Here is a 17,638-nt window from a genome sequence, read left to right as displayed (position 1 = left end):
GGCATGAATTAGTGAAGATCACTACGCACTTACGAAGATTAAATACTACTGTGAATCGCCGTGTTTGATGGCTCCTTTGAGAATAATGGTGACTGATGTGTGTTCGTTTTTCTTGCCAGAAGCTACCGCAAATCTAGCTTACATAACGATGGTTTCTGTTAGGCCACACAAAGTAATTTGTATAGATGACGTCCGCGCGTGCACAGATTTTGGCATGTTCCCAGGAAAAAAAACAAGAAATTCCGCTTCCTGTAACTCTGCGGCAGTGCCGTAAATCGCAAGACTGGAAGATGTGATGAAAGGAAAGAGACAGGACAGGGCGAAGGGCGAAAACTGTTGTTTTACTGATTTATTGCTGTTTTCATGACGAATAAAAGACTTGTTGGTTGTTACAATGTGTTCTCGCATTCAATTTGTGTCCTAACATTCGTCGCCTATTAGTATATTTCAAATCTAGGCATCTTGTTTTTTTTCGGCCCTCTTGTTTCTTTTCGCGCTCTCGCATTAGATTTAGGGTCTCCAGAGGACGTCATCCATACAAATTACTTGGTGTGGCCTTCTAAGAGAAAAAGGTTTAGTACTCTCAAAAGGTCTCAACATTACCACCGCCTACGGTAAACGTGAAACGTAGTGGTTACATAAGGGTAGGAAAGTGGTCGTCTTTTAGACGTATACAGCTTTTGAAATCCCTCATGCCAGTCACTGAGTCTACTCTAGACTTCGAAGTATTCTTAGGTCTCAACGTTGGGCTCTTGACACACACTGAGACAACGCTGACAAGGGATTTATACCTTCTACAATCTACACATACATACATACATGATTACAAAGTATACCAGCTAATTGTAAATTGAGTGTTTGTGGATGACACTTCGTTTATGGCTATGATAGAGTGTGACACGCAAAGCTCTAGACGCAAATCTCCACTCTAGACTTTGAAGCATTCTTAAGTCTCAACGTTGGCCACTTGACACACACTGTGAGAACGATGACAAGGGGTTGATACCTTCTACACATACATAAATGATCACAAAGTATCCCAGCTAATTGTAAATTGAGTGTTTGTGGATGACACTTCGTTTATAGCTACATGTATGATGGAGTGTGACACGCAAAGCTCTAGACGCAAAGCTCCACTCTACACTTCGAAGTAGGTCTGAAGTCTCAACGTTGGCCACTTGACACACACTGTGAGAACGCTGACAAGGGGTTTATACCTTCTACACATACATAAATGATCACAAAGTATTGCAGCTAATTGTAAATTGAGTGTTTATGGATGGCACTTCGTTTATGGCCATGATGGAGTGTGACACGCAAAGCTTTAGACGTAAAGCTCCACTCTAGACTTCGAAGTACTAGTAGGTCTTAAGTCTCAACGTTGGCCACTTGACACACACTGTGACAAGGCTGACAAGGAGTTTATACCTTCTACACGTACATACATGATTATAAAGTATTGTAGCTAATTGTAAATTGAGTGTTTATGGATGACACTTCGTTTGTATGGCTATGATGGTGTGTGACACGCAAAGCTCTAGACGCAAAGCTCCACTCGAGACTTTCAAGTAGGTCTTAAGTCTCAACGTTGGCCACTTCACACACACTGTGAGAACGCTGACAAGGGGTTTATACCTTCTACACATACATACATGATTACGAAGTATTGCAGCTAATTGTAAATTAAGTGTTTATGGATGGCACTTCGTTTATGGCTATGATGGAGTGTGACACGCAAAGCTTTAATGTCATGTCTCTGTTGGTACAACAATAATATGAGAAAATAGAAGTTGTACATGTTCTAGTAGAAAATGCCATCTCTGAGCTGAGGTGTAGCTAGCTGCGTCCGTTTCATTTCTTGGTAATATACCACAGATGTGATTTAGAACGATTGGAATGATGTATTCTATAATACTTAGCAATGGATGCGTCATAAAGAACTTTGTAATTTCCTCCCTATAAATGCATTGTGCAACTGTATCAAGATAGATTTTCATCAATGTATAATGCGGGGTAGAACGCCACCCATGCGATCAGTTGAAACCAGACGGAAATTAAACACTTAAATTTATTGCTGTCTGTGCCACTGTGTGAAGTGGATGGGAGATGGCATTTCTCAAATTGACGTGGGAAGGTAGCCTCTGCCAGGCTTCGGGGGGCGGCTGGAAGGAGTAGAAATTGGCAAAATAGAGAGAGAGAGAGATAACATGCCAGGGGAGTTGGTCCGCTATTGAGTACAGTTTGCCGCGCACTGTACTTTTTGGCGGACCAACTCTCCCGGCCTGTTATCTCTCGAGCTCCCTATTTGGCCAATTTCTACTCTTAAGCTTCCCAGCCTTCTCCCGAAGCCTGATAGAGGCTAGTGGGGAGGTGATAGTCTGGAACCCAGCCGTGAACATTACACCCAAGCCTATCTACCAAAGCAGAGACAGATAGGAGCGCAGGTCTACCGTTCGTGGCTGGATTTTAGGCTAGAAAACTGGTCAGTCTTTACTAATCCTGGCAAAAGGTTGCCCTACTTAGGTTGGCTGCATGACTTCCTCTGGGATTAACTGTAGGCTCTAAATAGAAACTGCACAGCTACCCCTTTACACTCCTGTAAGTGATGAATATACAAGGATTATATAAGACATAAAACAATATTTTCCATTCATCTTCAATAGAACACTGCTTATTATTTCAGATGCAGTCTTAATGTTGACCCGGATTTTATTAAGAAGCTTTAATAAAATAATAAATGGTTATTGGTCAAACATTACCCGTGCACTCACAGCCTTTTACAGCGCTAAATTGATGCAGGGTTTACAATCGGTTTGCAATCACATAAGCTTAAGCATCGATCAATAATCACAAACAATCATAACATATTTGCCCCACACACTTTTGTGGAACTGTCTCAAGGGTCTGTGCGGCTGCCATTCGGCGCCACAAGGTGACCTCAATACGACTTTCCCCAACCTAAGTTTGGTACCCATTCACACTTGGGTGGAGTGAGGAAATTCGTGTAAAGTGCCTTTCTCGTGTCCAGACATGTCCCGGGTACAACTCGGGATCGAACCCGGGTCTCACCGTTTCAGAGTCAAATGCTCTACCACTACGCCACCCGACGCCACACAAAAGCAAATAATACTTGTGCACGTTTGTAATCCCTCCCACCTGTTTCTATTCTTATTGTATCGCTCCTTTGCTATAGCTACATGTATTTGAAATCTCTCAGCTGTTGGCCCACAAATTCGGCCAACAACATGTGTAAAGCTATAAATAAGGGCGTCGTCTTGGCAATGAAACTTCGCACATTACAGGCAGAATAATGTGATTATACGCATTAAAGCTAACGCTGGTCAAAACATGTTCAATAGAATACAAATATTTTCTGTGTAGATATTTTATACGATGTTCTATCGGAGACGAAGAACTTGAAGGTAAACCATAAGATTTTTTATTTCCATTCTTTATCTTTCTGTATTTCCTACCGCGATCGTGTCACGAATAGATTTGCAGACTTTTTGTTATAACTGCTAACGTACATTACGACGCTACATACTCTTAAGTGGGACGACCAAACCCAAGAACACTTAATAATCATATATCACACGAAATCACATGCGTGCGTAACCATAAACTAGCATTCTTCAATAATATATCATGCAAAAGATGGAAATTGAAGGGGGTTGAGGATAGTAGGAATATTAGTGGTGTTGGGGCAGAGGATGATGGCGAAAGCATCTGCGTCAATGAACATACTGGATGGTCAGTGTAGAGAAAATTTTGAATGAACAACAAACTCTCCACCTGTAGATACACCATATTTGATTGATAAAGTCACTAACCTTGGGTTTGAATATTTCATATTTCATATTTCATATTTCATATTTCATATTTCATATTTCATATTTCATATTTCATATTTCATATTTCATATTTCATATTTCATATTTCATATTTCATATTTCATATTTCATATTTCATATTTCATATTCCTTTGTACCAGTTGCTGACTTCACAGGAACAAACACCAGTAAAATCAGATTGACCAGACACGAACTGAAATGAAAACGTTTATTACATTGGTTATGTAAAGGTTTATCATGGAGAAAACATCGACTGTGGATTCAGTACATGATGAAATTACCTTTCCCTGCAAATGTAGCCTTTATTATAGTCACCAGACAACTTTACCACTTCATAATGTCATAGAGAGTTAAAAGTGACACGAGAGTGGCGGCTCATGTACAAGGACTGCAGATTAGATGAACTAGCTGTGTAATACAGTACATCATACGACATAGTGACGTGTTTACAACGTTATAAATACATGTACTACGGCAGTGACAAGTGTTATTGGTGGTACAAGACTACAAGGAGTATGGTGGTGAAGTACACTAGAAAGTGGGGGTGTTCATAAAGTAATAAACACTACAAGAGCAGAAGAGTCCAAAACGCCCTGCGTGTCATTATGCAAATGAGCATCAGATCAGATATGCCACATATCCCTTCTGATATATCTACATTATTAACTATGTAAACATTATTTTTCTCAGTAATGGGGCTTGCTAGCAGTGTACTGTCGCGATAAAGGACAGCCAAATTCCATTATCAAGTTAGAATGCCAGCATAACGTTTGGGAAGTTGTTTTCTGGTTGATGGGGCTTGCTGGCGTTCATAACCAAAGCTAGTAGGTGCTCATTTCCACCTGAGTGAAGTTAGGAAAGTCGTGTAAAGTCCATTTCCCAAGGGCACAACATCGGGGAATGTTGGTGGATTTGAACTCCACACCTGTGGGTTCTAGGACAAACACCAAACCATTAAGCCCCATGCTCTTGAATCTAGTAACCTGCAGTAACTCTCGTCCCAATCATTATTCCAACGTAACCTGTGAAAAGCTCAGAGAGTGAGAGAGTAGAGTACTAGTATCGCACGCACGGTCACACGCGGTCGAACGTGAGTTGAAGTGCTTTCAGTGGCAGTCCTTCCAGTGCAGTCTGCTCCTCACGGCAATGGAAAACCGCAGACAGGGAATACTGCCTCATTTTTCTCAATCCGGGTGCTGTTGAGGAACGTGCGTGAAGGAAAATGATGAGATTAAAACGTTCCTTGTCATTTCTTCAGACTCCTCTAGACTGTGATCCTTAAATACCATGCTTCATTCACAATCATGTCGTAATTCCGTACATATTGCAGAGATAATCTTGTCAGTTCCCTAGTTGGTAAGTAGGTACGTTTTCGTGGAAATCTGTCATATTGTCTCATTAAATAAAGCTTATGTACAGAGCAGTCAACACATGCTCGCCATATAAGGCATGATGACGTAAGAGCAATTGGAAGCCTTTAAGTATGCACGTATAACCATTATCCGATGAACTCAGATTCATCGGGATTATAATTTATCGCATTTCTTACCAGAAAGTTCCCATTGAGGGCGTCAAGTTCAATCTAGTGATAATCTTTACAAGATTGTTCTCACGATTAATACAAAAATATCTCTGAATATCACTGTGAATGTCAAATTGTCAATGCCACATTTTATAAGATGAAAATACACTTAGCCACAGTGAAGATAGGATACATAAGATATTGACGTGGCAAAGCAGCGTTAACTATTTTATCTTATTTTCTAAGGCCTAGCATGTAACAATGTTGATGTCAGTTGGCGACGACATGAATGGAGTGAGAATACGTTTGAAAACCTTACTGAATCTTTGCTCTGTTTGATCAAGTGGTCTTTGAACTTATCAAAATTGCCCACCTATTGGCTTACTCATTCAAATACTAGTATTGTTGTATTGATTGCACTGTCATTGTTGCCGTACATTGTACAACAAGTTGAAGTGCATTCAGTTCATTCATTCAAAATCCGCTCAAAAACATCTGTAACGCTACTCTATTGCCTTGTCTAAACCACGCTCCAATACAAAAAGTGCTTGTGCACAAACCCGCGTGACTACTCATTTCTGAAACTTGCCGTTCTGTTGAACTGATATGCCATCTCTCTTTCCTCACTATAGTTTTCATCACTTCACATTCACCTTTACCTTAACCTTGTCCCATCAGTCCTTCACTAATGCATTAATTCAGTACGTATACGTCTTTTATTACTTTTTTTTCTTCAAAAGTGTCTAAGAGTCTTTCCGTAAACACGAATGTTGGGTTTGAACTCCTCAGACATGTCATATATGCTTAAACATGCAGAAATTTCGAAAACAGACCCTCCTGGCTGTTGATCCATTTTCCCTGTACATTACCTTGTACATTTTCCTCTGTTGACAAGCTTTGGGTTGACCCAAACGTTTTGAAGTCTGAACATGAAGTATGTCTGATTGGACAAACCACACATTTCCAGTGTCTGAAAGCCTGTCACTGCGTATTTAGTGTCATTCTGCCCCATTGCACAGGAAAACACCACTCTGGGGAGCATTTTGCGGGCTCTTTAGTCATTTCTGCGGGCTCCTAAGTCAATCGTTAGCATGCGAACACCCCAGCTGCTTCAAACGGTATTGTCCCCATATTATTCCTGTTCCCCACCGCACAAATTGAACGCTTTCGAACTAGATCGCCCGAATAATATTTCGGCGCACAGTTGAGGCTCCTATGATGCTGATTATGCTATAGTTCAACATGGTTCCTGAACCCCTCCCACACACACGGTTCTGCATGTATGCGCACCCGGGAACTCTTCCTGACTGATTGCCTGAGACTTTATTCCGACTCAGCAACGATACTAATCTTGATTGCACACATTTACAACAGTTTTTCTTCTCGGTTCGGGAAGGTCGGAAGACACTACTTTACATTTGAATAGATCTTATTAGACCATTACCTTATAATATGCGCACGTACCTTTATATGGAGTAACCTAAATGCTAATATAATTTCGTCTTGTACGGCGTTCTGGCGGTATAATAAGAGTTATTAAGACTCTCAACACGGGAAACTCAAATTATGGAGTTATTGGAATCTATTCACATTTGTATGTAATCAAACTATGCACATAAAAGTGTTGATGTGATTATAGTATACTATTACTCAGAATGACTAGCTCGTTTAGGCCATTAGTTATTTGCATGTTCAGGCCTTCACATTCTGTATCTGTAATAACGGAATAATTCAAACACCACTACATGTGCCCTAGGCCTAATGGTGTAGTGACAGCTTTTAAAAACTCTTTAACACGATAATTTATTTTTATTTTATTTATTGTTTATTTCAGGCTCAATGGCCCATAGCACAGACAGACAACATTACACAAACGCATCTAAAAAATAAAACATCTAAGTGGGTACAAGTGGATAAAAGACTGTCGAGCCCTTACGGCGGGCGGACCAGTCTACAGTAGTGGCTCCAGAATGGGCTCGAGCAGAAGGTCTCCGAGCGGAGCAGCAATTTGACAATTGCGTTTTCAGACGCTAACAGACGAGAAGCAAAAGAACACAACAACTTCCGACGCCTGGCGTCAAACGTGTCAACACGAGTCTGTACAAATAGGTCGCTGTTACTAGTGCTCCTAGGCTGAGACAGTAGGATTTTAAGACCATCGTGATAAGCAACTCGTAGCCTATGAATGTTTCCTGCTCTGTAGCAGGACCAGAGCTGAGCACAATACATTGCACTGCAATGTGCTATGAACAGAGTGCGCTTCACCGCATGAGAACAGTGACCAAATTTGCGGATAAGTGAATTAGCTTTTGTGTACATATGCCTGGTTTGTTTACGAATAGAGTCATCATCAGAGAGGTCGGGAGTGATTTGGAAGCCGAGGTAGGTGGCCGAAGAGACGTACGGTAAGGGTTTGCCGTACAACTTCACTACAGGTGGCACTCCGTTCAGAGCAATTCGATCACATGGAAAGTACATACAATTTGTTTTTTTGGTACAGAAAATCATGTCACTATCGGTACCAAAGGCCTCGCAGATATCAATCAGTCTCTGTACAGCTTTTGCTGAGGGGCAGATTAAACACAAGTCATCTGCGTAGAAGAGGTGGTTCACAGCAAAATTTCCAATAAAGCAGCCCGCATTAGCGGCGTTTAACTTAGCACTAAGGTCAGAGACATATACATTGAACAATAGAGGGGACAAAAGACTCCCCTGGGGGACACCGTTGCTGCAATTGAAGTGATCAGAGACGGAGGACCCCCAGCGCACCCTAAAGGTTAACATGCTAAACCAATATACAATAATGCGTACTAAGTATACAGGTACATTTCGGTCAATTAACTTTTTAAACAGTGTGTAATGGTTGACCCTGTCAAACGCTTTAGAAGCGTCCAGAAAACAGACGAAGACAGGCGAACCTCGGCGTCTGAAGTAGGAAATAATTTCCTTTAGGGCGAAAATGCACAAGTCTGTTCCATGATGTGTTTTAAAACCAAACTGATTTGCGGGTGTAGCCAAGTGCTTCTCTAGTCGGATGAGCAGGAGACATTCAAATAATTTGAAGATCGGACTGGAAATAGCAATGGGACGATAATTATTTCTGATAGAAGGGTTCAAGTTCTGCTTTTTGATTATTGGAATAAGGATGACCTTCAGTAGGACAGAGGGGACATGGCCATGCCTCAGCATGGACGAAAATAAAATAGCGAGTAAAGTGGTTAACCGAGGTCCCGCATGCTTCAGGTGCTCAGCTGACAGACCGTCCGAGTCACATGCCTTCCCATTTGGGAGCGAATTAATCGCTGCAGCTACTTCGGATACAGTAACAAACATTCCATTATCAAAAATCACATCTGAATTAATTGTGTCGTCTACAAATTTCTTACACTTGTGAGGAGCAACCGAATTCAGCAGGGAATCATAAACTCAAATCAGCCAAATTTCGTAGATAGAACCATCGGAACCTATTCACATTTTGTATGCCATGTGGAACTACAGGAGATTTGTGTGACAACTAATTCCCCCCGCCCGGGGCATTTCACATGATGGGGGTCTGTAACCCCTCTTCGGGATGAACTTGTGTAACACGAAGACAACCATGACTCAAGTTAAACCAGCTAAATCAGCTACGAGTATCTTCTCTATTCACACACTGTTGAAAAACATCCGGCCCTTCTGAATAACTCTGAATACAACTCAAAGAAAATGAGCCGATAGCTTTTGAAAACAACTTCCTTCTTATTTTGTCTCAGAAGAAGCTGTGTCAAACAGGATCATTTCCGATTGGAGATGCTATAGAAAATCAGTACCTAATGTGTTATTGTGTGCTGAATCTTGTTAAGACAGACCCGTATGCCAATTGGTACCTATACCTGATATTTACGTTGAGTAGAATCTTACCCGCGCACGTGTAATTTGGCACAATTTGCGAGCATGTAGATTCAAAATACTCCCACTTAAACTTTTGTTAAGTATGCGAAACATCGCCCAAAACAACAATTTTCTGTCGGGTTGAACGAACGGCCACTCAATTGGTTGGGGTTGTCTCTTCTTTAGCTGAGTTCATTGAACTACGGACTTAGTTTTAGCCTTACGAACTACTTTGTCGTGTTCGTCGTGATCTTCACATTAACATCTAGCACCCACAAGACGGCTAGGTCTGCGGTAGAAATGACAGGATAGAAATAAGCTTTTAGAGCAGAAAAAGGAGTACGCCCTCGTTCTTAAGTTGTCGGTCATAGGCCGGCGTTACTTTTCCTTAAATCGGCGTTGATTGTATCGGCTCTTCGGGCGAAGACCTCAACAGGTGGAGGGCAAAATCCTGTATTGTGGTCATGATGAAGACTTGCCGGGTTGTGTTTGGAAGTTTGTAAACTATGTGCACAAAGACATAACTTTCAGGACTACCTCTGGCCTACTCCGGAGATCGACCATGTATTAAATCTAACTTTTGTCTGACTTTTAGGACTACCTCTAGCCTACTTCTGAGATCGACCATGTATTAAATCTAACTTTTGTTCGAGTTTCTAACTTACACTGGACATACTGCTTACTACCCACGGACCCATTAAAAGTAACCTTTCGCTTGACATGTTAACCGTAAGCAAGTAACAAGAACAAATAACCGTCTATGTACCTGTTTTTTACATCTCCGTATCGCTATATATGGTTCATTGCGGTGGGCTTGTAACAGGGGTAACCTGGGACAATCAGAGAATTCTAGGAAATATTTGTTCAGGGTGGACAGATCTAGAAGCATCCACTCTATACCTGGAAATCCTGCTGAAGGTATGGGTGACTTGAGTTCATCAAACTTGTCCATTCCTAGCTTCCCTAGTAGGCTCTACGACCGCGGCTTTTTAACCATGTTTACCTTATATTGTTTTTGCTCAATTTCGTTTTCCTTTTCTTCCGTTCCAAACAAATAAGGTCGATGACCTGGACCAGACGTCTATCACCATGGATGGTGATTTGTGTTGTAGCAACACCCTGTGGTGTTGGGTTACATCATGTAGCAGAACAGAGTTGACGAGCTTTGGGTCTTGTGCCTTGCACGCGTTATAAAAGCCTTCCAAAAGCCCCAACCGTAGAGCCTGCTACCGAGGCTATCTATTTTCCATTCCATATGCCAATCAATAAACATCGGGCGTCCTGTGTCACGAGCAAATTGCTCTTTCTTCAGCATCCATCCTAAAACTAAAAGCCCTTTAAAACTGGGAAAACGGCTTTCTCTAAACACCTTCAGCCGAAAAAGGAGCAAAGTGACCCAACTACTCCCGGTGAAGCGTATTCCAGGGACGGATGGAATTCAAATGCTTGTCTCTCAGTGTTGGCTACTGTTCAGAAAGACATACATGCCTTTGGGGAATATTGCCGACAGCTAGTGTACGTACCCCAGGGATTCGTCTAGAACTTCTTAGCTTACACAACCTTCAATCGACCGGCAGTTCAGTTACCTTAAAAAGTTTCTAGTAAACTCCAACTTACATGGAATGTGACGTTTTAGCAGAGCAGACGTTTCTAGAACTCATGCATGACAGGATAATATTCAGTATTAGCCTTAGACCCATATTTTAAATAAAAAAATGTCAACACTTTTATTCAGAGATATTGCAAATACAGCTGCATATAGATACATCCTATGTCATTTAAGGTAGACTTTGTGTTGTTAACGTTTTTGAGGCATATCAGACAGAGACTGACACAATCAGATTCCCGTTTTTGACCGGGTTCCTACTAAGAATTGAGCAGTTTTGCTGAACCCACTCCTTACCATGATGTTCGGTCTGTGACTATAAGAACAGGTCTGACGTATCCAGACTTTGATGAATAAAAACCCGTCTGGAGTTGTAAAGCAAAAATAAGATTATTTCAGACCAGGTGATTGAGTGCGCTTGCAAGTTGAGAGAGTATATCCTGCTTCAAAAACTACTATGTTCTCCAGGCATAAATTTTACAAGCAGGCAATGTCAGGAAAAGGAGACTCTTAGCTCAATTGTATGATGAAATTATCACCTATGTAGTGCACCAATTATGTACCAGATACCCTTTATATAATACCCTTGCAGTGATAACTCATGATAACTTCATTGCCGACCTAGCGGCGCCAGGCAATGCTAAAATTTATTTAGACCAGGCTTTGCAGCTGCTCCTATGGCATTTGCATGTTGAAATGTCTTCAAAGACCACTGCGTTTAGTACATATGTAGTGTTACCAACAACACTGTACCAAATAGATATAATGTAATCTTTTACATAACGCCAGTGATAACTTCATTGCTTTGTGACTCCAGGCTGTAGGTTTTAAGTAAAGGTTTTGCAGATTCTGAAGTTCTTTGAGCGCGAACCGCCCATAAATCTAATAACGTGGGGTCGTATGGCGTAGAGTGCTGGACTCGGAACCAAGAGGTATACCGGGTTCGAGTCCTGACATGCCACCAATCTTGTTAAAACTTGGTGGTTCACTCACATTAGCATCACCAAGCATCAAAACCTGGCTGCTGAAACGCGGTAATATAATACGTGTATCTATTTCTCTAGAGATGAAAATATGGAATGCCTTGCGGCAGTCCTTTCTTCAATGCTCACGCTTTTATGTGACATTCAGTACGAAGGAAAAAGTAAAAGTAGCTGTGTATGTATATGTACTTGTACCTGTACTTGTTTTCATGATTTGAATAAACAGTGGAAAAAATGTCTTTTGTGCGTTGTGTTTGTTCAAAACATTTGTCCTTGAGATCTGTTTGCCTCAGTTGTGTCAAACGTAATGTGTGTAGGAATTGTGAACGTTGATCAAGTTACACACACTGTATATTTTCCTCTGGATTTCCAGTAGGGCATTCAAGATTGGAGATTAATCGTCCGTGTGGTGTCTGTGGGCGTCTAAATTGCTGTTTCTGACGGCAAAATGTCGATCAAACAACCTTCAAACGCTGTAAAGCATTCAGGCTAGATGCAGAGCCTACGTGGGCAAATGAACAACAACCGTACAGCTTTCATCACTACAACGTGGGCAGGTGCCGGTCAGAAACAAAGACAAACTGACGCTATCAGCCAAAAAAACTGAAGGCACCGCACACTTTGAGCCCGTCACGGCGAGAGAAGGCGTGATGTACTCCGGCTAGGTATACCGGGAGGCTGACGTGTACCCTGCGTCGTGGCGCCTGATTGGGCGGGCTATCGGCACATAATGCAGCGCGCCTGTGTATAAAAAGGTGCCTCTGCTTCCCGTACTCGCCGTTATGCCTGCAGACTACAGGGGCGGTCTTAGCGAGGCATCGAGATCGGTGAAACTAGTCTGCTGAGGTAGGTACTGCAGCCGATCCTGACAGAATCCGAGAAAATGACTTCGGTCCACTGTACTGACTCCCCCACGTCCGCCTACCCTCCTAGTGAGAACGACTTTGCAGAAAACTTGACGAACTTGAGCAGGGACGAGTCGACGACGAACCGCACAGATCTAGGCTTCATGGACGATGTAGGCTTCTGCGGCGCCGCATGTATCCTGACCATGTACGAGATCTCCCTGCCGGTCATCATCACGGGCGCCCTGACGTTCGTGGTCGGCATCATCGGGAACTCCCTGGTCATCTTCTCGGTCTGCCGAAACAAGTGCCTCCGCACCGGCATCAACTTCTACCTGGTGAGCCTGGCCATGGCGGACCTGGTGACGGCGGCGGTGTTCGCCCCGATGGAGACGGTAGAGTTCTTCCTGAAGGACTGGCAGCTCGGCCTGTTCGCCTGTAAGGGGGTGGCGTTCGTCCATCTCCTGACCAGAACCTGCTCCGCTCTCACCCTCACCGCCATCGCCGTGGAAAGGTGAGTGTAGCAAGCATTCCTTCCCACGAGAATAGATTTTTAGTGACGTTAGCTGGTTTGTTTTTTTGTATTTTTGTGACATGGTAGCTCATGGTAGCTCAAGAAGAATGTTTGTTTGTTTGTTTGGGGTGAGGAACTGGAAGAAATCACTGGATTTACTTCAAAGTAGCGGACTGTTAGCTGCATTGTTTGTTTGTTTGTTTGTTTGTTTGTTTGTTTTGGACATGATAACTCAAGAATAACTGGATTTACTTTAATCTAGCGGGTCGTTAGCTGCTTTGTTTGTTTGTTTGTTTTATTTGTTTGTTTTTGAACAGCATAACTCGAGAAGTCATGACTGGACTTCTGGACTTCACTAGCTTGCTGTTTGTATTCCCTTCATTTTCACCTTTGTTAAATGGGTAATACATATTACTAGGTTTACAGTGCTTGACATATAAAGCATTTAAGTATTATAGAAGGTAGCGATCGGTTTGGGGGTGTTTCTCACCGTTACTATTGGATCTACCGGTGTCTTTCTCTTCTTACCACGGATAGAAAGACACACACTGCACACAACGTTCTGAAATGTCAATATTACCGCCCAATTAATACATCCAACACCCGAGGAGACCCCAGTCCAATTAGGCTTCCTTAATGACCTGCTGTCACGGTTTGAGAACAATTACGGACGGTTGACTTCTAGTGTAATGTAGAATGAATCATCCCGGGGATACGTTTGCGAAAGTTAGACATACAGGAAATATGATAATGTGTTGATTAAATCTTTCTTTATTCTTTATTTCAGGCATGACTCGCCCATATGAAACATACAGGTAAAAATGCACAGAATAACAATGGTAAAAAATTTGTCTATAAGAAAAAAAAAGTACAGACGGGCCCAGATATTGCGGAAGAATCTGTTGCGGAATATTACATCAGATTTGGGAATAGATTGAATAATGTTGTTGTGTGCGCCATGTAGCAGCGTCAAATGTGGCAGTCTTAAATATCTGGATACATCTTAGAATTTCAGACGTTTCATGCACCATGCAGTGCTTTTCATCAGTGAAATGAATAGGAATTGTTTACGTACAGTTTTGTTATAGTACAATGTATATACGGAACAATAACGTGCCCTTCTATTAATGTTTTGAATAAACAAATGGTCTTTCAGGGGCTATTTTGACTTAATGTAACTTCACATTGTTAAATCTTCCAATATTCGACCGTTGAAAAATATAAGTTTTGTCATTGAACGCCCACCCTGAGTTCCCTCCAAAGAGCTTCAGACACATCTGCAATATAGAATGAATCTACAGGAGATGTTTTTGACAGAAAGTATAATATTATGTTGAATCTTACAATATTCCACCGTTGATATATATACATAAGTTTTGTCATTGGACACCCACCTTGAATTTATTCCAAAGACACATGCTGTTGACGTATGCAGATTATAAACCATTTCACTGTCGTCAAGCTGTTAGGCGGATTAGGTCTCATAATATGCAGCTGTGTCGTAGATTTGCCACAATACGATTTAAAGTATCCCCAAGCCCTTTTCTCGTAATAAAAAAATTCATCCGTTCTCTATTACCAATGCTCTATTGCTAATAAATATCAGTGAAAACGACACGGCAATGCAGCAAGATGGGCTAACATAAGCGTTCAACCTTTTATGGTATTCTACTTCCAAATAGATAAATACGACTGGTATTACATTGAGAAGGAATAGGACTTCGGGGAGCGATCAGAACGCTATCGGTTACGCTTGTGTGCCCCGCCGGGTTTCTTGGAAATACTCGCGCTGCAATAAAAAAATGCAGGCTGGTAGCAGATTTAACATTATTTCCGTAACAGCTATTGTTATGGAAATTAATAACGGCACCAAGCTTCACGATATATAGATATATTGAACGAGGTTACGGGTATTAGATCTCCATATTAGTTCTTTATACTCTCTGTGTGAAACTGATCACGAAGTAAAGTATCGAATGAAACACCATTTGCGCTTAAAGCCATTGGGAGGAAATTTAAAGTGAACAGCATTGTTACATTGAGAACATAGCTTTTGGCAGCTGCATTAATGTTATGTTTCAGTTTCATTTAGTACGCCAAACGAACCATGAGCTGCACGCGAAACCCAATAAGTTCAAGTGCAGGAAAAGTTCAATAAGTTCGATCATTAACGTATAAAACGACCCATGCTCTTTTGTGAAGTTGAACTGTGTATGCAGGAAATGTCAATGAAGAAGTACAACGTCGGTTACATCACGTCAGGTTGGGTATTCTGTGTGCGTCTGCGGTGCCCTTGCTGTGTGCACCTGTCGGTGCACGCGCGTCGCACATGGGTATACCAGACAGTACTGCATAAATATTCATTAAATCATGTCTCAAATCTATGTACAGTGACAATCCGTCGCGTCTTAAGGGCATTATGTAATGTTTTTGCAGCAAAAATTGAAATATTTTAATTGAAGAAATCTTCGTGTGATTGTAATTTACTTCCACATTTCTGCATACATATGCAATTATCTGACATTTTTACATTCATGGTTGGCGCACTCAGTTTGTGGTGCCACCACAAACGACCAGAATGTAAACAAACCTGACTAACAGCTGTGTTCCCGACGTCAAATACTCTAGTAAGGCGTCATATTTTGGAATCTCCACTTCCTGAATGGCAATTATTTGCAATGGAGTTATTGGGTTGTTTCAACTTACTTTGTAAAGAAATGGCCAGAAAGTTGACTTTCGCACTGTCGCCCATAATGTTAGTAATGTTACAAAGTGTGGCTTTAATTATGCCGAGTACGTCGCGTGCGTCCCCGATGCCCTTACTGTTCGTGAAAAGGTCGTGCCCCCGTCGGGTGAAGCAAGCGGCATAGACACGTGGATTCTAACCAGACGGCATGAAACTATGTCTCAAAACGATGTCTGTTAGAAGAGCGCTTCCCTGTAGCAACTAACTGATAATGGCATATGAATAACAAGTCCAACTTAAGCACATCCCTGATTATATGGTTCGTAGTGTGAAATTGCCGGTGTGCTGAAAGCTCAGTCCGGCGTGCGAATGTGTCTAAAGAGGGTTGCAAAACCTCACCACCGGTACTCGTGCAAAATTACAATGAGCGATAAAAAACGGAACTATACGTGATCAAAATTTCACTCATTCAGATGCCACAAAGATATATTCTAAACGTGTCCCTAATGAATTTATAACGAGTAGATTATGTCCAGCATGGGATCATCACATGTAGAGTGCTTACTAGTTGTAATATCATTCTCAAAAAGTGACCAAAAAACGATTCTCAAGGGCAGACAAGGTCAGATTCGACTGTGACCCTGGTCCTCCTAACAGCAGTTCAGTCTTACAAGTCTTTTCGTCCAGAGAAAGAGCCGATAATAAATGACCGCCAGCGAGCGAAGCAGGCTTTCTAAAGTATATCGAACGGAAGTCGAAAATCAATATAGCTCTACGCTCCTTGTCAAGGGTAATTTTCTTCACTTTATTGCGTCCTAACTTCCTATTGATCTCCTGGAAGACTCGGTATTCCAGGAACAAACTGCTTTCAATTCAAACCTGCCTTATCTCTTATCAAATGTTGCGAGAGAGAATTTTCTAGAGGTTCTTTCATCATTCAAACGAGCCACAGGCTATTATTGAGGTGCTAGCCTATAAGACTGAACTGATATCGTTTTGTGGTTATCGCACACTACTCTTATCTTAAAGTGTGGCGAGTCCTTAAACATACTTAAGATGTGGATAGTGGCTGACGACTTAACAGAAAGAAGAATCTAATCCATTCGAATTTCCCAGAAATCCATTAAGTAGTACTTGCACCACTCTTTTTATCCTAAATGTCATCTCTCATGAATGTGCCTTTTTGCACGTACATGTAATCTTCTTAAAACCACTTAACTTGGATTCTCCTTGTTTTCTTTCTAATGCCTATGGCTTTGATCTCAAAAATAGACTGAGCAAAAGAATTAGCGAGTTAATTCCAGACATTAAAGATAACATGATTATGTGCACTCAATGTACAATACTGTACATCCCTATAATCTTTCCGTCTTTTTGGTAACTGTAGTGACGCTAAGTTGCCATGGCGACTTGTATGACCGTCTGTGAACTTCGAAGCCACAGCAAAACATAAAGACTATCGACGATGGAATATTTCAAAGTGTCTCCTTTCGTGATCCCAGAAAGAGAAAATTAATGACACTATTACAGTTCGTCTTTTATATCGAGATGGGGGAGAGAGAAACAATAATGAAACTACTAGCTATAACGTCACAGTGCTAGATGAGAAGTCCTCGACATCCCCATGAAACTCCTTCCTCTTCGCCCCCGCCGTTCTGCTTCGCCCCCGCCCCGTTCTGCTTCGCCCCCGCAAAAAATCTGCTTCGCCCCCGTCGTTCCTCTACGCCCCCGGCGCAATTCTGCTTTGCCCCCGTCCTTTTG

General features: G+C 41.8%; 1 protein-coding gene across 1 annotated transcript; it reads left to right on the top strand.

The window, feature by feature from the left end:
- The first annotated feature begins 12,587 nt into the window (after nt 1-12,587).
- Nucleotides 12,588-14,028, top strand: LOC109464473 (pyroglutamylated RFamide peptide receptor-like). Its single transcript, XM_019761472.1, has 2 exons — nt 12,588-13,191; nt 13,979-14,028. Exons 1-2 carry the CDS (start codon nt 12,716-12,718, stop codon nt 13,995-13,997), a joined length of 495 nt encoding a protein of 164 aa, XP_019617031.1. The 5' UTR covers nt 12,588-12,715; the 3' UTR covers nt 13,998-14,028.
- Nucleotides 14,029-17,638: the final 3,610 nt, after the last annotated feature.

Source organism: Branchiostoma belcheri, unplaced genomic scaffold, assembly GCF_001625305.1.
Source record: "Branchiostoma belcheri isolate BF01 breed outbred unplaced genomic scaffold, Haploidv18h27 scaffold1, whole genome shotgun sequence".
Classification (NCBI taxonomy): Eukaryota; Metazoa; Chordata; class Leptocardii; order Amphioxiformes; family Branchiostomatidae; genus Branchiostoma; species Branchiostoma belcheri.
Note: the sequence above shows the minus strand (reverse complement) of the source record. Positions and strands in the feature narration are given on the sequence as shown.

Excerpts from the sequence above, each read along its gene's own strand:
- LOC109464473 (XM_019761472.1), top strand. The coding sequence starts at position 12,716 with ATGACTTCGGTCCACTGTACTGACTCCCCCACGTCCGCCTACCCTCCT.